The sequence below is a fragment of the Lingula anatina genome, chromosome 9, assembly GCF_051362555.1.
Source record: "Lingula anatina isolate TDL-2025a chromosome 9, LinAna3.0, whole genome shotgun sequence".
NCBI lineage: Eukaryota > Metazoa > Brachiopoda > Lingulata > Lingulida > Lingulidae > Lingula > Lingula anatina.
This window is the reverse complement of record NC_141775.1, coordinates 1,125,595-1,146,734: the sequence shown is the minus strand read 5'-3', so window position 1 is coordinate 1,146,734 and position 21,140 is coordinate 1,125,595. Positions and strand designations below refer to the sequence as shown.

The window sequence follows — 21,140 nt, the reverse complement described above, 5'->3', positions numbered from 1 at the left end:
TAAGGATATTGAGTTCACGAGATAGGAATTCCATATAGTAACTTGCATAATACCCCGGCTGATCCAGTTTTCACAAGGGGGGGGGGGGGGGTGCAGAAGTTTTAACTTAAAAGTTTTGAACATATAAAATAATTACGACGGCAATTTTGATGTAACATCGTGTAACATAGGCCCTATTCATGAGGCACAGAAATGGGAATTATGCTTGGTTTAATCTACTTTCGCCTCTTGTACTGTATATGGGAGGGAGAAGTGCTACAGTGTACCTACCATGATGAGGGTCTGTACCTTCCCCCCCCCCCCCCCCCCCCCATACACCATGGTACTTCACTTCGAAGCATATATATGCCCATTTTTAGAAAACGAAAGAATGACGTAGTAGGCCTACAGTCAGGAAAAATGCGTGATAGTAACAGCTGTTAATAACAGAGAAAAGCAATATTTCTTTCATTATATGTGTTATTTCATTCTTTCTTTTATATTTCACAACCTCACGCAAGGGACAAATGAGGGAAATTTTTCTGCTGTATCACAAAGCAGCTACATTTCCCAAGCGCAGGTAATCGTTACCTTTTCATAATCGACAATGGTGATGGGTCACGTGGTGCGTGAGTCATAATGTTAATATTAACACAAGCTTCGAGGAGGTCGTTATTTTGTGTGAGTCTGCTGCCTGTTAATTTGAAGCTTTACTTCCTTGATCTGTGACTTTACCACTAGGTGATCATAGGTGTCACGGGACTTACTTCAGATGCTAGTGAACTAAGAAACTTCTGACTTTGTCTACCATGGCTACAACCTTCAACGACTGCGAGAAGCAAGACAAATTCGACCCTTGCGACGACCAAAGCTCTCAATCGAGTCAGAAGGGCCTTCTCTCTCATGACAACGTTAAATTTGCTAGGTCGACCAGTGCGTCCTCGGGCCGATGCTCTAGATACGTCGTCGTCTTGATTAGTCTGTTGGTTGTTTTTCTTCTAGTTTTGTGTGCTTTGGTGATTTATCTGGTTTTTCAGCTCCGCTGTTTACGTGATACACGAGAGGAGTTGCATTGGCAGAAAAGCTGTGTACCATGCGACGCCATTGTCTCCACGTTCAAAGAGGACAGCTCGGCGTTGGGGTATTTTCAAAGAAAGGAGAAAGATGGGGTTGAGTATTGTTGTGGAAGCTCTACTGGTGAATTGACACAGGCATTGAAATCGGTACGTATGTTTTGGGAGACATTTTAGGTTAATTTTTTTATTTACTCTCTTTCATTTACTCTCTTTTCTTCTGTCTCTATGGACTTACATTAAACCATATGGATCACTTAAAGAAAGACAAGTAGGCCTAGGTGTGAAAGGTGTCAGCAGTTTTGATACAAAATGTCACAGATATAAAATATGCCAAAATTTTCCCAAAATATGAAACATTAGGCATGGAGAGTGCCCTTTCGATTTTTCTGTTGATTTGTACGGAAGGAGAATAATAGCATAGGGACTTCACCGGGTGGCCATCGTGAGATGAAAGGTAAGTTTCAGGAAGTGACACAACCCTAGCTACGGTTGGCTGATGTTGACAATGAATCACTTTAAAGGTGATTTAAATGGGAAAAAGTTACAGCTTATTATTGGGAAAAACCGACTTATTTTGTTCAAATGGCATGTCTTGTGACTTTCTTACCAGAATTGGCCAGATATAATCTGAAGAAAATAGGACTAACGTTATATACATTAACAAAGCGGATTGGAAAAATTTGTCTTGCTGTGTCATTTCGAAGAATTTTTTCCACTTCCGCTTTTCTGTTATTCATTCTTCGTCCTTGTCTTTTCAAAATATGACACAGATTGGTGTTTTTCAGGTTGTTGGCAGAAATATTGAGGAGAAAAAATCAGAAGGTAAAAATAGTATTATTATTAACAAATAAATGATCAATGTACTAGTAATGATTTTTAAAAGGGCTCATAGTCTTATAATACACAGCTGTATTAAACTACATTAAAATGAACTAAGGATAGTTTGACCAAATGTGTTTTTTATGAAACCAATATTTATAGGCCCCTTAGAATATCAGTAAACTAAACACCTATTTCTGTTAAAAATCGGAGGCAAAAGAAGGCTATTCTATCTACATGTTTATGCCAATAATTTTTTAGTATGCCATTATATTTCCAAAATTTCATTAAAAAGCAAATGTGCGCGTTACCTCAGGATTTCCGTCAAGTTTTCACAACAATAAAAGTTGGTAAAGTAATTGACACTATAATTTACTGTTCCCATCACAGTCACAGGATGATTTTTCACTTCATATTCACAGATATATCTCTGGCTAATTAATGGCTGTATTCTCTACTCGTGTTGGAGAAAAGTGCACATAATTTATCTGCGGGGAGGTGGTAATAAAATGTAATTGAGAAGGGACTGACAGCTAAATCATACCATGCCACTATGCAGTGCCCAGATGTGAGTTCACACGGCAGTTCACCACTTTCAGTCCAGCTTTCTTCTCCATTAATTTGTGGTCAAATTTCATTCCACTATATATATATATATATATATATATATATATATATATATATATATATATATATATATATATATATCAATGTACAATAAATAAATCAAATAACAAAGATTATAACAATAACATATATATAAACTGGGAAAAATAAATGGAATTAGAGAAATAGATAAAATAGATAGAATTAGATAAATAGATAAAATCAGAAATGTGAATGAAAAAAATTAATGAAGAAAAAAGGTAAATCAAAAAAGTATCACAATAAAAAAGAAATGAGAACTTAAAATTCCCAAAGAAAAGAGTTTCCGACATTTTCCTTTAACAATAAATACCATTTCATCTCACTCCTGTAGAAAGCTGGGAATCTGATAATTTTCTCTGCGTAAAATAGTTGTATTGAACTGTATTTAGCAGGATTGTGTCGTATAATGCAAACCGAGCGCAAACTTGTTTTATTTCGATGCAAATATTAATAAAATAATTTTAAAAAATATCCATGTGCATTTCTTTTCCAGGTGAATTCTGCAGACCAGAGCATCTGTTGAAGAACCGCACTAACATCCCTGATCAGAAACCGGCGGCTCACTGTGTGCAGAACCCACACGCTCCCAGAACACCTAACCCAGGCATGTGGCGGCTGTAAAATTTATCTCATTTTTTTCTTTGAAAAATATTCTCAATTTTTTTTCAATTCAAAAGAAGTGGGTTCTCAGACACACAAGAACCCTGTGTTTATAGTTTTTTATTGTATGGTACATGACGATGTTGGTGAACATTAATATTTATTTTTCACTTTCCCTTGTTAAGATCAGGGTCATATAGAAAATATGAGCAGTACATGGCTTTTGTCGGTGATGTAGGTTTTGTAACTGGGGGTTCCACCGATCTCGTCACTGGCTGAGTTATCCCCTATATTTAAGTTAAAACTGATGCCATATCACACATACAGATGCACTATATTAAACTCTTCTCTATCATAAATTATAGGTGGCATTAAGCAAGCAGTGCGCAGTTGGCTGGAAGAAGGCCGTGGTGCGTTCACAAGAAACGGCGTGACGTACAAAGGTGGTCACCTGACCGTCCCACACACGGGGTTTTATTACGTGTACAGTCAGGTTTATTTCTCACACGAAGACAAAAACGGCACGAATCCCCGCAAAAATTACGACTATACCCAAGAATTGTCTCATTACATTAATAGAGTTAATAGCGTACTTGGAAATTCCCGCGAGACTTTGTTGATGAACTTGCATTCTAAATGCACAAACAGAGATGATATGCATTTCTGGGAGCACACGAGCTACTTGGGAGCGGTGCGCCATTTGCGACAGCATGACGAAGTATTTGTTGAGGTGTCGAATTTGACTCTTGTGGAACAATCACCCAGGATCAGTTACTTTGGTTTGTACATGATTTAATTGTTTTTTTTTTTTTTTTTTTTTAATGTTGATCATTTTTTACATTGTGCCATTATTGTGGACTTCAGTGGTTTATAGCTTGTAAATTGTACATATTTATGTAATGGTGCAATACCTTTGTATGAAACCGAAATCGAAGTGACTATATCTTTTTGACCATTGACCATTATTGCGAGTGTTTTAACGATGTTGGAAGCTTGTGCTCCTGTCTATTACAGGAATCGAATGTTAGAGTTTATACATTTCTTCAAAATGTACATAGATAACATGTTTGTATGGTGTATAATGATAACGTTTTTCTGTGTATATAAGAGTGTGAGAGAGAGAAAATAACATATATATATATATATAATTTTTTTTGATTTTTTGACAAATATAATATATTTTTGTAATTTTGCATTTTTGTTCATATGCTACAACCACTGCCAAAACCGGTAGTAGAGCAGCTGACCGTTTGCCGTCACATTTTTGTTCTTTAGGAGATATTTCAGAGACGGACCTTCTGACACCCACCTTTGCTTTAAATATAAATATCAACATTATCCGTCAGATGTCTGCGATGAGTCTATGCTGCCCATCTTTTACATCCAGGTCTGTCCTCTTTTTTTTTTTCAAAATAAAAGGCAAATCTTACCTCTCATTCCAACTTCCTTCATACTTTCCATATTGTGACGCACCATGTTACTTTCTTCTCTTTTTATACTGTTATGTTAAAGGACTTTCCAACATTTTACTCTTCGCTTGAAAACCTCTACTTAGTTCTGGTAATGATTTCAATAGAAGTGAAGCTATGGGACCGTTCAGAATGAAAAATTTGTGACCTAGCTAATACACCTTAACTTCATATACATAACTCCTATAAAATCCACATGCAGTATAATAATAATAATAATGATATTCACCTTCAGGGGAAAAAAGGCCAACAAACTGAATTTTTTAATATCTGGTGTAACCTTGACCTAATTTTTCATTTATTTTTTGGCCCTCCAGCTAAAAAAAAAAAAATCCTAAGAGAAAAATGAACCCAAAGAAATAACAAAATGAAAGCTAGTAGTATTTCTTTAACATTAACTACTTGGTAGGTTTAGTGTCAATTAATACTTTGACACGGATTCAAACATTTCTGAAAGAAAAAATGACATTCGTAAAAAAAAATCCTGTTAAATGGACAAAGCGTAAGGTTTTCAAATCATGTTGCCATGTAAAAGTACAGAAACCACTTTCTGTTGAACTTTAGTAAGGACAAATAACACTTCTTGATCAATTTGAAATTGATCCTGAATTAATGGCGCTAAAAATAATCTTCCGAGGAAATTAACCTGCTGCCTGTCATCCATCTTGCCACAGATGTGAATCGCGCAATCTTTTTACTCTATTTGTAAATTGTATTTGAAGTATTTCCTTTTTCCTTCAGGGTCTAAGTAGCAGTTTCTTATTATCAGGTATTAGTGACATTGGCATAAATAAAGCAATTAGGGCCTACAACAGAGGCCATTGCCCGAGGGGATGGCGTAATTTAAAAGCTCACAGACTTTTTGATTGCCCAGTTTGTTACAGAACAGTGTCATGGCACATTTGGTTGGTAAAATTTGTAAACAACCTTCTAAGCCTAAAGGCATTTTGGCTTCCTTTTTCAATATCGATAATAGTGATGGGTCACGTGGTCCGTGCGTTAACACAATACCTTCGCGGAGGTCGCTAGTTTGAAGCTTTATTTTGGATCCTAGTTTGAAGTGAGACTGTATTAGACCAGTAATTTGGGACTGGTTCTTCCTTGATTTTGACTTCACTACTTGGATTTATGGGAGTTACTACAGACACGGCTAAAATAAGAGACAGAAAATTAAAGGAGGAGCAAATTTTGCTTTAGGCTTAAAAAAAAAAAAAAAAAAAAAAAAAAAAAAAAAAAAACTTTAGCCCACTCCGGGAAAATACGTCAAATATAATTATACTTTTGTCATATTTACAAGTATAAAATGAAATCTAATGTGATCTGTCGATAAGATTTAATGATAATAATAACAAAATTAAGAAATTGGTTGTGCTCATCGACAGTGCATTGAGAAATAACTATTATTTTTGCCGTGAGTGTGGCTTTTAGAGACAGCAGTCGCACTTCTATGGCATTTCTTTTACTGCCAGGGTCACTTATGATTTCCTATATTTTCTTGAACATTCGTATCTCATAAAGACTTTCTATTGATGGTAAGCCATTTTGAATTTAAGTAAATTTTCACTGAAGACGTAAAAACAGAATATTGAGGTTTAGCCATGAGTTTGTCTTTTCTTGTACGCCCTCTACAGGTACATATCGACAACGAAAATGGCGAGGAAAGGAAGAGTATGAGAGTGTCAAAGTCGCAAAGGTAATACCAATTTTTCACTGGCAAATGCAATCAAGACGAGGCTCTGAGATTAAAAGTTTGGTTAAGTCAGGTTAAGAAGATAAGTCATGGTAAATAGTTGTGAAATGTTTCTTGTGATAGTCGTAGTGACACTAAAATTTAATTTACAGAACTTTAAAACTGTGATTACGTGAAGTGTTCAAGTCCGAAGTAAAGAGTAAAATAAGTCAAAACATTTTTCTTTTTGATCAAGATAGAGACTTGAAATTAAAGACACAGATAGCTACATGTATGAGTTTGAATAAACTGTTAAAAATTTTGATCTATCTGATTTAGGTCAAAAACTATTCAAGTTTTAGTGAGGCCATGTCTGCCAGTTTTCAGATGCTACTTTCAGAAATGAGTAAAAAGTTGCCCCACTTGATTTTCATTCATAAATAATGCCATATAACTTGAAATTTGTTACATAATAAGTAATGAAGCTGGACATGAGTAGGCAGTATAAGGTTTGATTATGGCATTTGCCCAAGGGGGGGGGGCGTCTCGATAGTCCGAAGGTTCATTGGTCTGAAGGTTCATTGGTCCGAAAAGTGGTAACATTTTATCGATTTTTAAACAAGGGTTCATTGGTCCGAAGGTTCTATAGTGAACATTCGGACCAATGAACCTTCGGACTATTGAACCTTCGGACTATCGCTACGGCCCCTGCCCAAGTGGAGTAATGCTCATTTGAAGTAGGCAAAGTGCTAGAACTTTAGACCACAGATGGGTCTCACTTAAATAAATAAAATAACTGGAAATGGTAAGAAATTACTGGAGTGCAGAACTCTGTTGAGGTTAAAAGCAGCCATGAATTATTTTTAATTAGCTGATGAGGCCTAGATTCTGTTAAGTTTATAATCTCGTCTTTCTCTCTTGAAGAAGTATGGATTCTGAAGATTTGCAAAGAACAGTTATGCTAGTATACAAGAGGATATATTTTCCACTACCTGACCAAACAGACAAAACTATGCAGGTAGATACCTAAACACCATAGTTGCTTGAGTTCAAAATGATATTCAAGTTGATGTGTGAATTGTAAGGTAGTGTTCAGTCTGTTCCTTTCTTTTTCTCTTGTAGATGGGTTAAAGCATAGGAAATGAAAATCTTAGCAGTGGTATGTGTCTGTGTGGTGACTTTCCATCTGGCATCAGCACAGACAAAGACGTGTTCACCAGGTAAGTATGGTGATTGTTGATCCTATAATTCGAACAAAATCAAGTACTGGTACTGTAATTATATTTCTCCCCAGCAAAATTTTTGTTAATAATACGATATAGACTCGATCAATTTTACAGATACTATATTTTTTAAGCCATAAATTCTTAAAATAAAAACATTCCTATTGAGTGGTAGCAACACAATTGCAAAGCAGACTACCTAAATGCTACATAATTATGTTTTTGTAATGATTCCAAAATTACTGATAATTTTTCCCAGTTGAAATGATCAAGCCATTACCATACGTAGCCAGACCAATCTAAGCTGTTTTATTTTAGGGATGCACTAATTAATATTCCTAATAAATTTGAACAATATGTATATAAGTATTATAATTATTGTTAAATACATTTTAAACAGTCAAAAGTCCATTTGTAATGCAAACAAATACCATGGAATACTCCTTAAATGTGTTTCCTTCTTAATTAAAGGTTCGTATGTGAACAATGGTATTTGTACCCCATGTTCACCTGGCACCTTCCAGCCAAATATAATTCCCATCACGGATGTTTTTTCAAGATGTGTGTTGAGAACAAAATGTGATGATAGTGAAGCACAGTATATAATCGAAGAAGGCAGTGCAACAGAGGTTTGTTTCTACCTCATTCTCTCTCTCTCTCTCAGCATATTACTATATAGACAAAAATGACTGAAGGAGGGTCTATTGTATGCCAGAAACACCATTTCTGTGCTAGATATTTTGAAAAAAAATTGTAGCACAAAACACTAGTGGGCTTGATTTGATCTTTAAGTGCAATTTAAGATCACAGATTGTCTTACATGATCTTAAACCATGAGTAAGAGGTAATCCAACTTTGTCACACTGTATTTCAGAATAACCGTTGCTGGTGCAATGAGAGTATGGGAACAGGTCCACGCAATCCTAAGGCTTGTAATGATCCTAAGAATACAGATACAGTTAGGTGTGATTGTAGAAGTTGCCCCCCTGGGGAATGTATCATGATAAAGAACGAATCTGGAGGTATTGTATTGTTTTACTGATATCCAATTAAAAAAAAAACATGTAAAGTTATAGCATGTGAACCATATAAGGTGAGAGTCATAACCAGTGAAGTCATAAGCAGCTGTTTGACCTGATTGGCTGGCAAAAAGAGGCAAGGTGATAATAAACAACATTCAACTTTGAAGGAAATGGTGGTGGAGTAATGAACAGTTATCAAAAGTTTCTCCTAAGTTGATCATTCATAAGTTCCAGAAAAGTTTCATTGTTAAGTGCTGGTGCTCTTGTGGTAGAACACATCATTTTATGATTACACCAATATAATGCATCTCATCTTAAAGGATTATATATAAATGGATTATTCTGTTTTGCAGATTATTTGGAAAAATACATGTGCACGGTTTGTGATGGGTAAGTTTTTATGTAAAATATTACTTCTGATTATCTACTTTGTCCAAGTTATAATTTATCATTTCCTTCAAACTTAATAATTGAAGTGGTAATTTTGTACAAAATTAGTTTTTCAGTAATATACATAATTGTTTGCTAGATTTGAAAGTCTTGAAAAATTAAAAGGATTTGAGATGAAAATTGCATTTTGGTGAATGATTAAAATCATTATGATGAAATCTTGGAAATGTAGGATATTAGAATAAGTGAAGTATTTGAAAATTTTACATAATTTACATAAAGCCCATTTCTACTGTTATCATTTTTTATATTAATGAATTTACTCTGAAAAAAAATGTATCATGTTAGACATGTGGAAAGAGATTTTTTCTGGCTTATTATTGAAGGTTGTATCCTGTATTGTGGTTGTATAATGTTGACGGTATATTTGAACAGTATGTCATACTTTGCAATGATTTCAGTGTTACAACGGCAGTGCCTCCTATATTAACCCCATCACCTGTGTCTTCAGGACATGTGGTTGGAATCACAGTGCCCATTGTCATTGTTGTGATCTTATGTATTGTTTGTGGAATCATTTTGTATGTCAGAGGAGGTAGGTGGTGGTGATTGTTAAATGCCTGATTGTGTTTGAGGGCAAAGCCCTAACAGTCATATTTATTTTATGCCATATTATCTAATCTTTCCCAATTCAAATTCTAAAGATAATAAATCTCTGGAAATTAAAGTTAAATAAAGCGTGCTAAGTGCCCTGAATATCTACCAAGCCTCTTTGGGTATACGTAGCTACTGCCATCTTGCTAAGTCTGTATAACACACAGCACAGGGCGCAAAACAAATCGCCATTTTCTTGTGTGAAAACTAGGCAATGCGCATGGTGAAGATGCCATACTTTTAGATTTGCCAGTCATTTTAAACTAAAGTATTAAATTAAAAGTAGAATAAAACATCAAATCAAAATGCAGGGATGATGAGCAATGATCCTTGATAAGAGAAGATTGTTCTTTGCCCGAGGAAAACTCATTTTTTGATATGATATTGTTGAAAATTTTAAGGGATGAATTTTGGCTGAAGCGAAAACTGACTTGAGCACAAATGTTTTTTTGCAAAAAGAACAGTTAGTTGAAAGGAATTATATTGTCTAGAACAGTGTCATATTCTTGAACTGATACTCATATGATACCTATTCTAGGGTCAACAGGAAATGGTTTATTACAATTTTGTTTACTTATCACTGTTTAAATCTGTCGAATAAATACTATATATTTGATATTTCAGTACCTCAGTGGTTACAGGAATTTTGTGATCCTATATGTGGTAGATGTTGTCAGTGTTGGGCATCTGTTAGCAGCAATAGCGAAGGTGAGTTCTCATATTAATGACATACAATGTGCATTAGACCTTTATACAGCAAAAAAAAGATCTGAATACTCCCAGATAACATAATTTTATTACATTTTTCCTTAAAGGCAGGACCACAACTTCTGCAATCTCGGGTACATCTTCTGCAACACACCATGATACTACAGATAGTGGAGTGAGGGGTGAGTCTAAGATGGAGTTAATAGTTGGTTGTTTATCCATTTTCTTCTATAACACCTCTAGTCAACTCTCCTTCATAAGAGTGTCTTGTGAGAGATTGATTTATAGGTGTAAATAAGTAATAACTTTCAGAATAAGTTTTTTAACATTGAATCATAGGTGTAGTAATAATTGTCTTTCAATTGTTGTTTGAAAAATATAAAATTGTAAATTAAAGCACACAAGACAGTTGCTTTATTTTATTGTTGGGTCTCATAAATAACAGAATTTGATCATAATTCTGTTTAAAGGTGGGAGGTCATCTTATGACAGACAACCTAGTTCAGTTGAATTGCTTTGTGGTGTAGCTAATGGAGATATCAGTGATTTGTTTCTGATCAAACTCAGAGAATTGTGCTCAGGTAAGTAATTTTTCATTTCTTACAAGGCTACAATGGGCATGAGAAAAAATATACACTTGAAATCAGATAGAACATAAGTTTTTAGATGTTTTTGTGGCATTTTTAAAATCTCACCAAAGTGAATCGCGATAATATATTGGACATGTGCACTGATACCTGTATCAGTGCACATGTACAGTATCTTTACTAGAAAATGTTAAAAATGATCGAGCATTTCAGGTACAAACTTTTACATAATACACTAACTCTCCAGAATCTTTTTCATTGGTTTGCAGATAATCGCACTAAAAGTCATTTCTTTAACACACTCGTAGAAGTTGGAGCCAATTGGAAATTTTTAGTTCGTCCAGGTAAGTGCAAAGATTTTGTTGTGTATATGCTCTGAAATTGTGCAATACAATAATGTAATGGGAGTTCAGAATTATGTAAATTTCAAAGTATATAATTTTCATTCTGTAAGAGATATATATTCTAGATAAAATAATACAATTTGTAGAATAATTAGAAATGTTTGATTACATCCTTTTCTGTTCAATATATCTTTAACAACTTCATCTGGGATTAGTTATAATTGTTATGAAAGTGAAACTGATCTGGACATATTAAGAGACTGCAAATATGATAATTACTCGATCAGTGAATCTGAATAAGGAAATTGAAAAATTTCCCCAAAAATGTTTTACTACCAGTTACTTGTCTTAAATATATCCAGTAGCCAACAATTTATGATCTGAAACTCGCTGTCCTTGCCCCCCTCTCTCTCAATCAAACACACACACACACACACACACACACACACACACACACACAGAGAGAGAGAAGGAGAGAGAGGGGTGCTGAAATGATGTGGTAAGATAATATTTTTGCATGACTTCCAGATCTTAAAGAAATTGATATACAAGCCCTGGAACATGATCACAGAGGGTTGAAGGAGATTGTCTACCAGGCTATTGGGCAGTGGTATGAAAAAGTGTCTGGAGAGAGTGTACAGTTTGTCCTGGACCGCTTGGAGATGGAAAACGTTGGGAAAGGAGACTTGGCTGACAAAATAAGGAAGGACAGTGTGTTGATGAGGTGAACTGAAAAAAATTTTTATTGAAATTATTCAGTTTTGAAAAGAATAATGATAAAATTATATTAAATATTAAATATTTAGAGCCTACGTTGCATCAAAGATATTAAGAAACTGTTGGTATTAATCATCATTCATAATAAAAGTAGTCATACTTTAAAATATTTGAAGAATCAATCACTTAAATAGTGTTAAAAATGGCCATAAAAACTGAAAATCATCAAATACTACAGAAAGGAATCTCAAAATTTCTGCCCAAATATAATTTTTTCTTTTCTTTATTTTAAGTATGAGATAGCTCTTTTTGTTATTTTCAGAAGTTGTGCTATTTGAAACTGGAATTTGATCAGTTTATAGGCATAGATTTTACTTCATAATCATGTAACTTTTACAATTCGAAGTGCAAACTTGATAGTGTCAGACAGACAGACACACAGACAGACACATTTATGTTTAGACATATAGTATGGGGCTCGCAGCTTGTTTCAATTATTTCTACATTTTGATATCCTCATCGTTGTGACCACTTTGACGCTGTGAAACACTATATTCCAGAAAACTTGAGGAAATATATGCACGAAAGAGTTCTAAAAAAGGCAGCAGGACAGGTACGATGCGATCAGGCTTTTGCATGAAACGCATACAAACAGTTTTAGGCCATTTGTCACTGCGTAAAAGTAACACAGTAAATGAAGGTAATACTATTTGGAGCACCTTGACTGTTGTACACTTCACAACTAAAATAAAGAAATGAGGCTTATTGAGGCTATATGTGAACGTGTAAGAATGTACAGTAAATGTATAAAATCAATAAGCGGATATCATATGGAAAAAAATGGGTCAAAAAAGTGTATCATGCCTTCATACATTTTACCAGCTGTTTATTGTTTAAACTGAATTTCTAATCCACATTTTAAACTTACAGTGACATCTAATGGCAGTCAGGCGAAAGGTCAGAATGATGCGTCTGTGTACTATAAACATGATGAGAAGAGCATCGCCTCTGCGCCTCCACCTGATGTAAACCCATCTTCATGTCCATCAAGAGCTGCAGGTAGGTTTTTTTTTTTTTTGGGGGGGGGGGGGGGGGGTGCTATATAACATCTTATTGAAATCTGCTCAGGTCAGATTGAAATTTCAATCTACTGAACTCAAAATAGTCCACGTGCTGAAGGATTAACCAAATCTATCACTCTGTCAACCCAAAAAATTCAGTTAAACTACACTTGTTTCAAATTTCTGCTCATCAACTTGATCTCTCAGTATGTCCCTGCAGTTTGTTAAGTCTGCCAAATGATATAAGTTATGTAAGGCTTAGAGCATAGTGATTGATATAATGAGTTGGTATGAAATGGGGTCATGTACTGCACATAAAGTAAGCAGATACTGTTCAAATATTTTTTCAAGAAATAATAAAACCCTGTGGTATTTTGTAAAGTTATGGTGTTTGTAACTATATGGTGGCATTTGTTTTGTTAATTTGACACCCCTGCTTTCTTTGTACAAAATTATGATTGCTTTTTTATTTGCTCAGGGGTTATGATAGAATATGAGAACTCTCCTCGTCCTGGATACAAGAGTTCACACCCCTCTATTAATAAAGTGAAGATAGGAGAAGAAGGAAAAGGAGATGGAATTGGTAAATTACAGATTTCTTCTTTTCCTTGATTTTATTTTTTGTTACTTGCTGTTTATTCTGCTCTAAGGCTCTTTCAACTACAGATGCCTGATTGCCTTGTACAAAATTATGATTGCTTTTTTATTTGTTCAGGGGATATGATAGAATATGAGAACCTTCCTCATCCTGGATACAAGAGTTCACACCCCTCTATAAATGAAGTGAAGATAGGAGAAGAAGGAAAAGGAGATGGAATTGGTAAATTACAGATTTCTTCTTTTCCTTAATTTTATTTTTGTTACTTGCTGTTTATCCTGCTAATAGGCTCTTTCAACTACACACACACACACACACACACACACGTACATGCACTTACATATGAAGCTAAAGCAGAAGATCATTATGGATTATATTTTAGCCAATCAGGGTTGGGAAGAGGAAGAAACCAGGCGAGCTCCTGAGCCATCTCCATCTAATACCCGCCAAGAAGGGAAAGAAATCTACACCAGCGGAGACGGGGCGGAGTATGAGTTAATACGGACACCAGGTGATGGAGACTGTTTCTTTAGGTCATGTGTTCGAGGACTGAATGAGGATCTTTTCAACAGTGCGAAAGGCATGGACAAGTATTGTCAGAACCCCAAAGACAGGGAAAAGGAAGATCATTTGGTTTTAGACCTCAGGAATCAAACTGTTGATCACATGCAGGAGGATAATGTTCATTATGAAAAAATGTTGAAAAGTCTTAAAACATCAACTGGGCAGGGCAGGGATTTTCTCCGTGAACACTCGATTGAAATGTCAACAGGTGAAGTGGAGGGTGTAGAAGATAGGTCAGGTATTTTCACTGATGAACACTACAGGAACTTAGAAACCGAGATCAAAGATATGAGGAAACCTGGGGTCTATGCTACTCATTTAGAGGTGGAAGCCTTGGCTCATGTTGAAGATGTGGTGATACACGTGTTTCAAATGACAGATGGGCAAAAAATCCAGGAGATACATTGTTTTGGAGAAGAGCAAGAAAAAAAGAAAGACATTTACTTAATGTACAGACCGACCGACAGTGGACGCTCAGGTCATTATGACCTGTTATGCAGAGTGAAAAATTATTCTTATGATTTGGAATAGATGTGGCTTGAATATTTGGCCAAAAATATCAAAGGTATATATTTTAAAAAGGAAAAAAAATGTTCAAGACTATGATAGGGGATTCATTTCTATTTTTTTTTAAGTTTTCAGTGAACGATTGAACAACATTAGCAGATTGAGAGTGCCTAGCTTGCACTTTATGCATTCTTTTTTTCCTAATATTTATTACATATCACAGCTTGCAAGTTCAACTTGATTTCAGTTTTTTTCTTTGCCTGTCTCTTTTTAGTGTCTTCATAATTCCATTTTGGAGTACCAACAAGACCGTATCCATGAGCAGCAAGAAAGACAGACGACTTCACAGCAAACCTCTCTATAATACTGCTGGATGAACATCATGATGGACCCATTCCAGGATTAAAAAAAAGAAAATATATAAGTAATCATCGTTACATACAGAAATCCAGTATTTCATAACCAGAAGCTAGGTGCAATGTTAATGCCGAGTCAACTTTTCACAACATGGGAATTGCATGCTAGCATCATACCATAAGCATTATATGTAAGCAAGACGAATGTATAATAATAAATTATGTTAGGGCCTGTTCTCTTTGTTAATAATATCTACTAACAAAAGGTATGACTTTTCTGAGTGCTCAAATTATAAAGTTCATGTATATATATATGACATTGTGATATAATTTACTTAGATGCACAGAGCCTGTCATTGATAAACTTAAAAATTAAGTATTGGTACTAGCTACTTAAAATATAGGACTTAACAAAATTTTAGAAATACAATTATATACAGTGTATGTATTTCCTAGGTCTTTTTGGATTTTTTTGTAGCTCTTATGCATTGTCACTGTAATGATGTCTCAAGTTAAAGATATCTCATAAATTAATATCCTTCACTTGACTTATTAATTAGTTGACTGTACGGTGACTTGACTTCGAGTGCAGGGTATCTGAAGAGAAAATGTGAATACATGATTAAGATATGACAATCTAACATATGTACAGGTCACTGTAACTTACAGTGGTATCCATCAGTGGTCAAAACTCAACACATCTTTTGTATCAGTTTCTGTCCATTTTTATATCAAATTTGCTATAGTTCATAGCTTAAAATTATTCGTAGGTAAGCTGATATTTTCTAGGTTTATAAGAAAAACAGTGTGTTATGCTTACCTTGAAATGTACATATCCAGAATATATATTTCTAGTATTAATTACGGCAATGAAATTATGCTGTGAAATATCATTTTTTAGGATGCAAGACCGATACCATATCATGAATTTTAATATGGAATATAATATTAAACAATACCTTGTCACATTTTCTGTTATTTACTTTGTAAGTCTGACTTTGTATGGAAGTCTTATCATGTCTCATGTGTATTTATAGGTTATATACATTATATATAAGTCTGTTCTAATATGATACATGATAATTCTACCATTGTTAAACATAGCTGAATGGCTTTGGTGTTTATTTACAGGCCCATAGTCAGCAATTTCGGAGGAGGGGTTCGTTTTCTGAAAAAGTGTACCTTTTACCATAAAATCCTCAAGTACATAGATCAAATTTTACCCAGAGAGGACCTTTTCTCAGCAAAAAGGATGGTTCTTTCGACCCCCCCCCCCCCCCCGGCTACGGGCCTGATTTAGGCCTGTTTCAATTAACACAAATTTTTACAGTGCAGCATAGAAGTGAACGATGTTGAAGTTTTAGACCACCTGTTTAAACTTCTATATAAAAGTAAAATTGTTCATGTGTAACTGTGAAAAATTATAGCAATTTTATAAGAATTGCAATGTATTTTTAAAATTATCTTTGTTTTCCAGATCTTTAAACAATATTTGAATACTGTATTTGTGATAAGGCTCAAAGAGTGTTTTCTATTTTTGAATACTGATAGAAATTGTTACAAGTTAATACTTGCTGGTATGTTGTTCTAGAAACCCATTTTATAATGCCATATATTAGATTATATATAATATATATTATATGATCATCAACAAGGTTGTGAATTGAGCCTAAGTGAGCGGGCATTGCATTTGAACACAATTTTATCATTGATGTGTTCCTTCAGGAAAGTTTACTGCTTGTTATTGTGCCATCTATAAAAATGACTTCCAGATCAGGTAGAAAGTTAATATTTCAGAGCAGTACACAACAGGGAAATAGTGATGTCACCCTGGCAACTTATGCAATACCATTTTATATTATCACTGTAACATTTGCACTCTCACTCACTGAAAATCTTTCAACTATTTCTGTGTGTTATTACCTCCTTGTGCCTAATATATCTAGCTGTTGGTACGTACCCAGTAGGTGACATCACCTCTCTGTTACAATATTTCTCTCTCTATTTGCAAAGACACATTCCTGGTGCTTTTGATAGTCCCATATTAGATCGCTAGTACGAGTGTAAGTTATTGTACTAAAGTGGCCAATAGTAGGCCATGTGTCATACATGAAAAGGATCGACTTAAATGACAGGGACTCTAAAAAGTTTTGTTTTGAAGTATGTGGTTATGTTAGCTAATTAGCATTGCAGTAGATTAAATTAAAATATGTTTGTGTTTAGATATAAACACAACTATATAGTGCCTTGAAGTACTGATTTAGTCCAACTTTAGTGCATTTTGTGCCTTTTCGAAAGGTAGTTTTATATGAATTAATAGACGTTTGTTTATGCTTTTAAAAATACATTAATGTAATAATGAATAGTAATGATTAAGAGTGGCATAATTTATATAATTATTGTTTTACTTAACAGATGAAACGTAAAAGGAAATGTTTTTTTTTTTCATGATTTGCTTATAAAATCATTTGACTGGAACTGCAAAATTGTTGAGTTATTTCTGTGGAAAATGAAACAAAAATGGATTTATAAAGAAACTTGCAGATTAAAAAGTTTTTTCCTTAAAATTATTAAAGAAATTATCAAAGAATGTAAATGAATATTTTTTCGTAGAGCTAGGACTTGTTTCATAAATCTGCCTCACATAAATTGCTATGTGTCAACATAGAAGTAGAGAAAACTTCTATATGGTGTCAATCATAGCTCACCAATGAAATGAACATAAATGGACGAAAACTTTGTGACACAAAAGTAATTTGCCGGAGTTTTGAAACCCGAATCTAAAAATCTATTGCTTGCAAAGTCCAAATATAAAACGATCATGCCCACTCGTGTAAATTCTAACGTAAAATTTCGACCAATCAGTGGTCAGAAGATTCGACCGGCAAATTGGTGCGGGATAGGGGCAGCCATCTTTGTTGTCATAAAAACAGGTGCTGTCAAACTAGGTGACATTCATCAACGGTATTTGACAAATCGAGGGGGTTTCGGTACCAAAATGGCATGTACGGACGTCCCTTGTGCGACGTACATGGCCCTCTACATCGTTTCCATGCACATAATCAACAGCAACTCTCGAACATCGAGTCACTGGCGACTGAATTTTGATGAGGGGAAGGTGGTGACGGATGAAAAACCGCAAGATAATGGACTTAGAAAACCCGATGAGGATCTTATGTTGAATATTTTGACGACCGCAAGAGTGTCTAAAGACGGAGAGTGGGTTTTAGAGATGGAGCAAGGGCACTGTGCGGATTGTAAAGCTGAAATCGAAAAGTAAGTCGAGCGTCCATACTAAAGCATGTTATGGACGGTTGAACGTTCATTGTTTTACAGTTAAAACGAATCAGCTACATTTTTTTTTTTACATTCCTGAGTCCAATATCAACGGTCCTTATTAGTGGTTTTCTTGATGACCACACATAAATATTCATGTGAGATAGAAATCTCCTCCACCACACTAGCCAACAGTGGTCATTTCTTCTGACCTGAAATGACAGGTATGTTTTTTTTTTTTTTTAATATCAGTCACACATTTTGTCTGCTTCCCTTCTATCCTGATTGAGCAGTTTTACCATACCCCCTCCTGTCTGTAATTCTCTTTCCATTTCTCCTCTCTCGTCCGTGTCTGTTACTAAATGAAAATATAACATTTCATTTCAAACCATTTAACTCAAAATGTAATATTATATTTAAAACTTTTTGGTAGTATTGAAAAAAACCCTTTTTGTCCAAAATAAAAAAAAATCCACTTTGGGTAAAATTAGATCTAGGCACACAAAGGTTTCATGGTAAATAGTCCACTTTTTCAGAAAAATAACCTTTTCTTTGAAATGGCTGGCTTCAGGCTTGAAAATATATTATACTTGTATGTATCATATATTAAGAATTTATTGAAATTGTAATCCATTGAACCTTTTTCTCCAGTCCCTCCACAGACACTCCTACGAAATCTACCTCCATCTCCACCCCTCACCAGGCGGGCCACGGCAGTAAATACGACCTCCTGAGCTGCGGGAAACCTGTCAACACCACGCCGTACGATCATCTACAGGGTATAGCCAATAGGAAGGGACACGTACACATTCCCGAGCCTGAGGTGGCCATGATATTTAAGAAAAAAGGCAGTCGGAGCTCCGAGGTGGACATGAGCGACCTGGAGAGACGGTTGAGGAAGTCACGGCGAGAGGTAGATGGGGGTGATGTGCAAAATAATAGTAATAATAATTATAATAACAAAAGTGATGATATTGCATTAATTAGAATAACTCTAACCAAAGTGTAGAAGTTGTACAAAGATATATAAGTGAGGATAAACATACCAAAATTTACATTAACTAAAACCTATAAAGCACAGGTTTTTAAAAACTAGTGAAATAAGGGTATTTCCCTGTATTTTATGTAGTAAAGATGTTCCTGTATTATTTGTAGCATAAATAGGCTACAAATATATCATGTATGTAGATTATGTAGTATTTAGAGTTCTGTCATTTAAATCACTCACATTTTGTATTTGCCAGAAGCCAAGGTCAGCCCAAGTCTTCAACCAGATAGGCAACTACTGGAGGATAAAAGGCAACACACAATTGTCCATAGAATGCTTTAGAAAAGCTCTCTCCATATCTCCTAACAATCCCGATGTGCTTCTGAACCTGGCACGAGTTCTCTTTAATTTACAGTTCCTGGACGATGCCATATTTCTCACGCGAAAATCCTTGGAATTGCAAACGGCCGACCAAAACTCCTGGCTTCAGCACTTTACTTTAGGGGAGATCCTCAAAGCGTACGGACACTTTCACGAGGCCGCTTTGCATTTTCGTCACACGCTCGATCTGAACCCTGGTTTTCAGCCGGCGCAGGCCCATTTGCGTGAGATGGAAATGACTCCTGATCCCACAGTGACGTACTATACCCTATTTATTATCCTGTTTCTTGTATTAGGAGTCTTGGTTGGGATTCTCACGTCTTTAGATGCGAACCTGGATGACTACGGGGAGTTGTCGAAAACTCAGCGCCATTTTAACAGAGCGATGGCCATGAGGTCCATTAAGCTGGGGATTAACCCAAAGCTGATGAGGATGAGAAAGTGTAACTGTTGATGGTTTGATTTGCTGTTGTACTTGGGCATTGGAATGTCGGGAACCAGATTTTATCTGTAAAATAGTTGTCCTTACTGTGTTCAGGACATGTTGGAAAAAAATCAGCAATGGTAATAGCAGCTGGAAAGTAGGGGCATTGCTGAATTGTAATCTTCATATCTGGTGATGTAATTTAGATTGTCTTGTTTAATTTGGATGAGTTTGGAACATTTTATTGATAACTTCTATGTAGGCTCCAGTGACAAGTGTATGACCAATGAAGGGTTTTTTTCCCATGTGTCTTGGACAAAGCAGGACAACTTTGCCTGGCGATGGCATTTATTGTTTCCATGACAACGTAACATAATCTTTATTATTTATGTGTTAGGGGCTGCAGTTTCACAGTATAACATTGTGCTGTACTCTGGTTGTACTGCAGTTTTATGGAGTTCTTTAAGCACAAGAGTGCTAGAGGATATTTGTTTTAAATTCTGAAAAAGGTTTTCGTTAAAGTCTTTTTTGTTTGTTTATTGCATTTCATTAATTCACTGGAGAATTGTGTGTGAAATATTGAAGTAGATTTCCAGTTAATATCATTGATTTCAGTGATGCAGTTGAATTTTCATAGTCCGCAACTAAGTTTATCGTTATTTTGTAGTCTTATTGATAAGTTTTCATCCTCCCTCTTTATTTCCAGACTTGAAGTCAACAATAGCAAAGTTAACAGTGGATGTTTGTTGTTTTTCTTTCTTTGATTGTTTTATTGTTGCTGAAGAGCATTTTAAAAAGTATAGTTTGTTAAAGCAACAGATTGTACATTTACAATTTAAAAAATGTTTGCCAAAGTTTAAGTACTTAGTAATTTGTATTAAAATATTCTGAATTTCTAACTGAATATTTTGCTAATTTTAACCAGAACAGGTGAAACTGCAGTTACTAAATTTTAGTTTTATTTTCTTGAATTGTGTAATAAAATGTGCATGCTATGAAAAGCAGAACTGTTTTGCTTATTTAACTTACAGTTTTGTTATGAATTTATTTGAAATTAATTTATCAGTGAAGAAAAAATAT

At 34.9% G+C, this 21,140-nt stretch overlaps 3 protein-coding genes across 11 annotated transcripts in view; all 3 read left to right on the top strand.

Annotated features, from left to right (window-relative positions):
- LOC106155781 (uncharacterized) overlaps positions 1 to 17,469 on the top strand; it is a 197,920-nt gene extending 180,451 nt beyond the window's left edge. The window contains exons 1-18 of one of the 9 annotated variants that reach the window (XM_086995772.1): positions 5,847 to 6,284; positions 7,185 to 7,278; positions 7,383 to 7,480; positions 7,955 to 8,112; positions 8,358 to 8,505; positions 8,859 to 8,895; positions 9,357 to 9,490; positions 10,174 to 10,257; positions 10,365 to 10,439; positions 10,728 to 10,838; positions 11,114 to 11,188; positions 11,717 to 11,912; positions 12,466 to 12,605; positions 12,836 to 12,964; positions 13,445 to 13,549; positions 13,682 to 13,786; positions 13,947 to 14,693; positions 14,910 to 17,469. In XM_086995772.1, the coding sequence (XP_086851898.1) occupies positions 7,402 to 7,480; positions 7,955 to 8,112; positions 8,358 to 8,505; positions 8,859 to 8,895; positions 9,357 to 9,490; positions 10,174 to 10,257; positions 10,365 to 10,439; positions 10,728 to 10,838; positions 11,114 to 11,188; positions 11,717 to 11,912; positions 12,466 to 12,605; positions 12,836 to 12,964; positions 13,445 to 13,549; positions 13,682 to 13,786; positions 13,947 to 14,659 (2,289 nt within the window). In that variant the 5' untranslated portion in view covers positions 5,847 to 6,284; positions 7,185 to 7,278; positions 7,383 to 7,401 and the 3' untranslated portion in view covers positions 14,660 to 14,693; positions 14,910 to 17,469. Of the gene's footprint in view, positions 1 to 5,843; positions 6,285 to 7,184; positions 7,279 to 7,356; positions 7,481 to 7,954; positions 8,113 to 8,357; positions 8,506 to 8,858; positions 8,896 to 9,356; positions 9,491 to 10,173; positions 10,258 to 10,364; positions 10,440 to 10,727; positions 10,839 to 11,113; positions 11,189 to 11,716; positions 11,913 to 12,465; positions 12,606 to 12,835; positions 12,965 to 13,444; positions 13,550 to 13,681; positions 13,787 to 13,946; positions 14,694 to 14,909 lie in introns of those variants that run through there. The other 8 variants (XM_086995773.1, XM_086995771.1, XM_086995770.1 and 5 more) reach the window with 8 other exon arrangements.
- On the top strand, positions 614 to 4,551 carry LOC106155782 (tumor necrosis factor ligand superfamily member 10-like). Its single transcript, XM_013530780.2, has 4 exons — positions 614 to 1,202; positions 1,841 to 1,877; positions 3,016 to 3,126; positions 3,488 to 4,551. Exons 1-4 carry the CDS (start codon positions 789 to 791, stop codon positions 3,916 to 3,918), a joined length of 993 nt encoding a protein of 330 aa, XP_013386234.2. The 5' UTR covers positions 614 to 788; the 3' UTR covers positions 3,919 to 4,551.
- Positions 17,470 to 17,877: 408 nt separating the features above from the next.
- On the top strand, positions 17,878 to 21,067 carry LOC106155774 (uncharacterized). Its single transcript, XM_013530768.3, has 3 exons — positions 17,878 to 18,267; positions 18,919 to 19,180; positions 19,512 to 21,067. Exons 1-3 carry the CDS (start codon positions 17,990 to 17,992, stop codon positions 20,088 to 20,090), a joined length of 1,119 nt encoding a protein of 372 aa, XP_013386222.2. The 5' UTR covers positions 17,878 to 17,989; the 3' UTR covers positions 20,091 to 21,067.
- Positions 21,068 to 21,140: the final 73 nt, after the last annotated feature.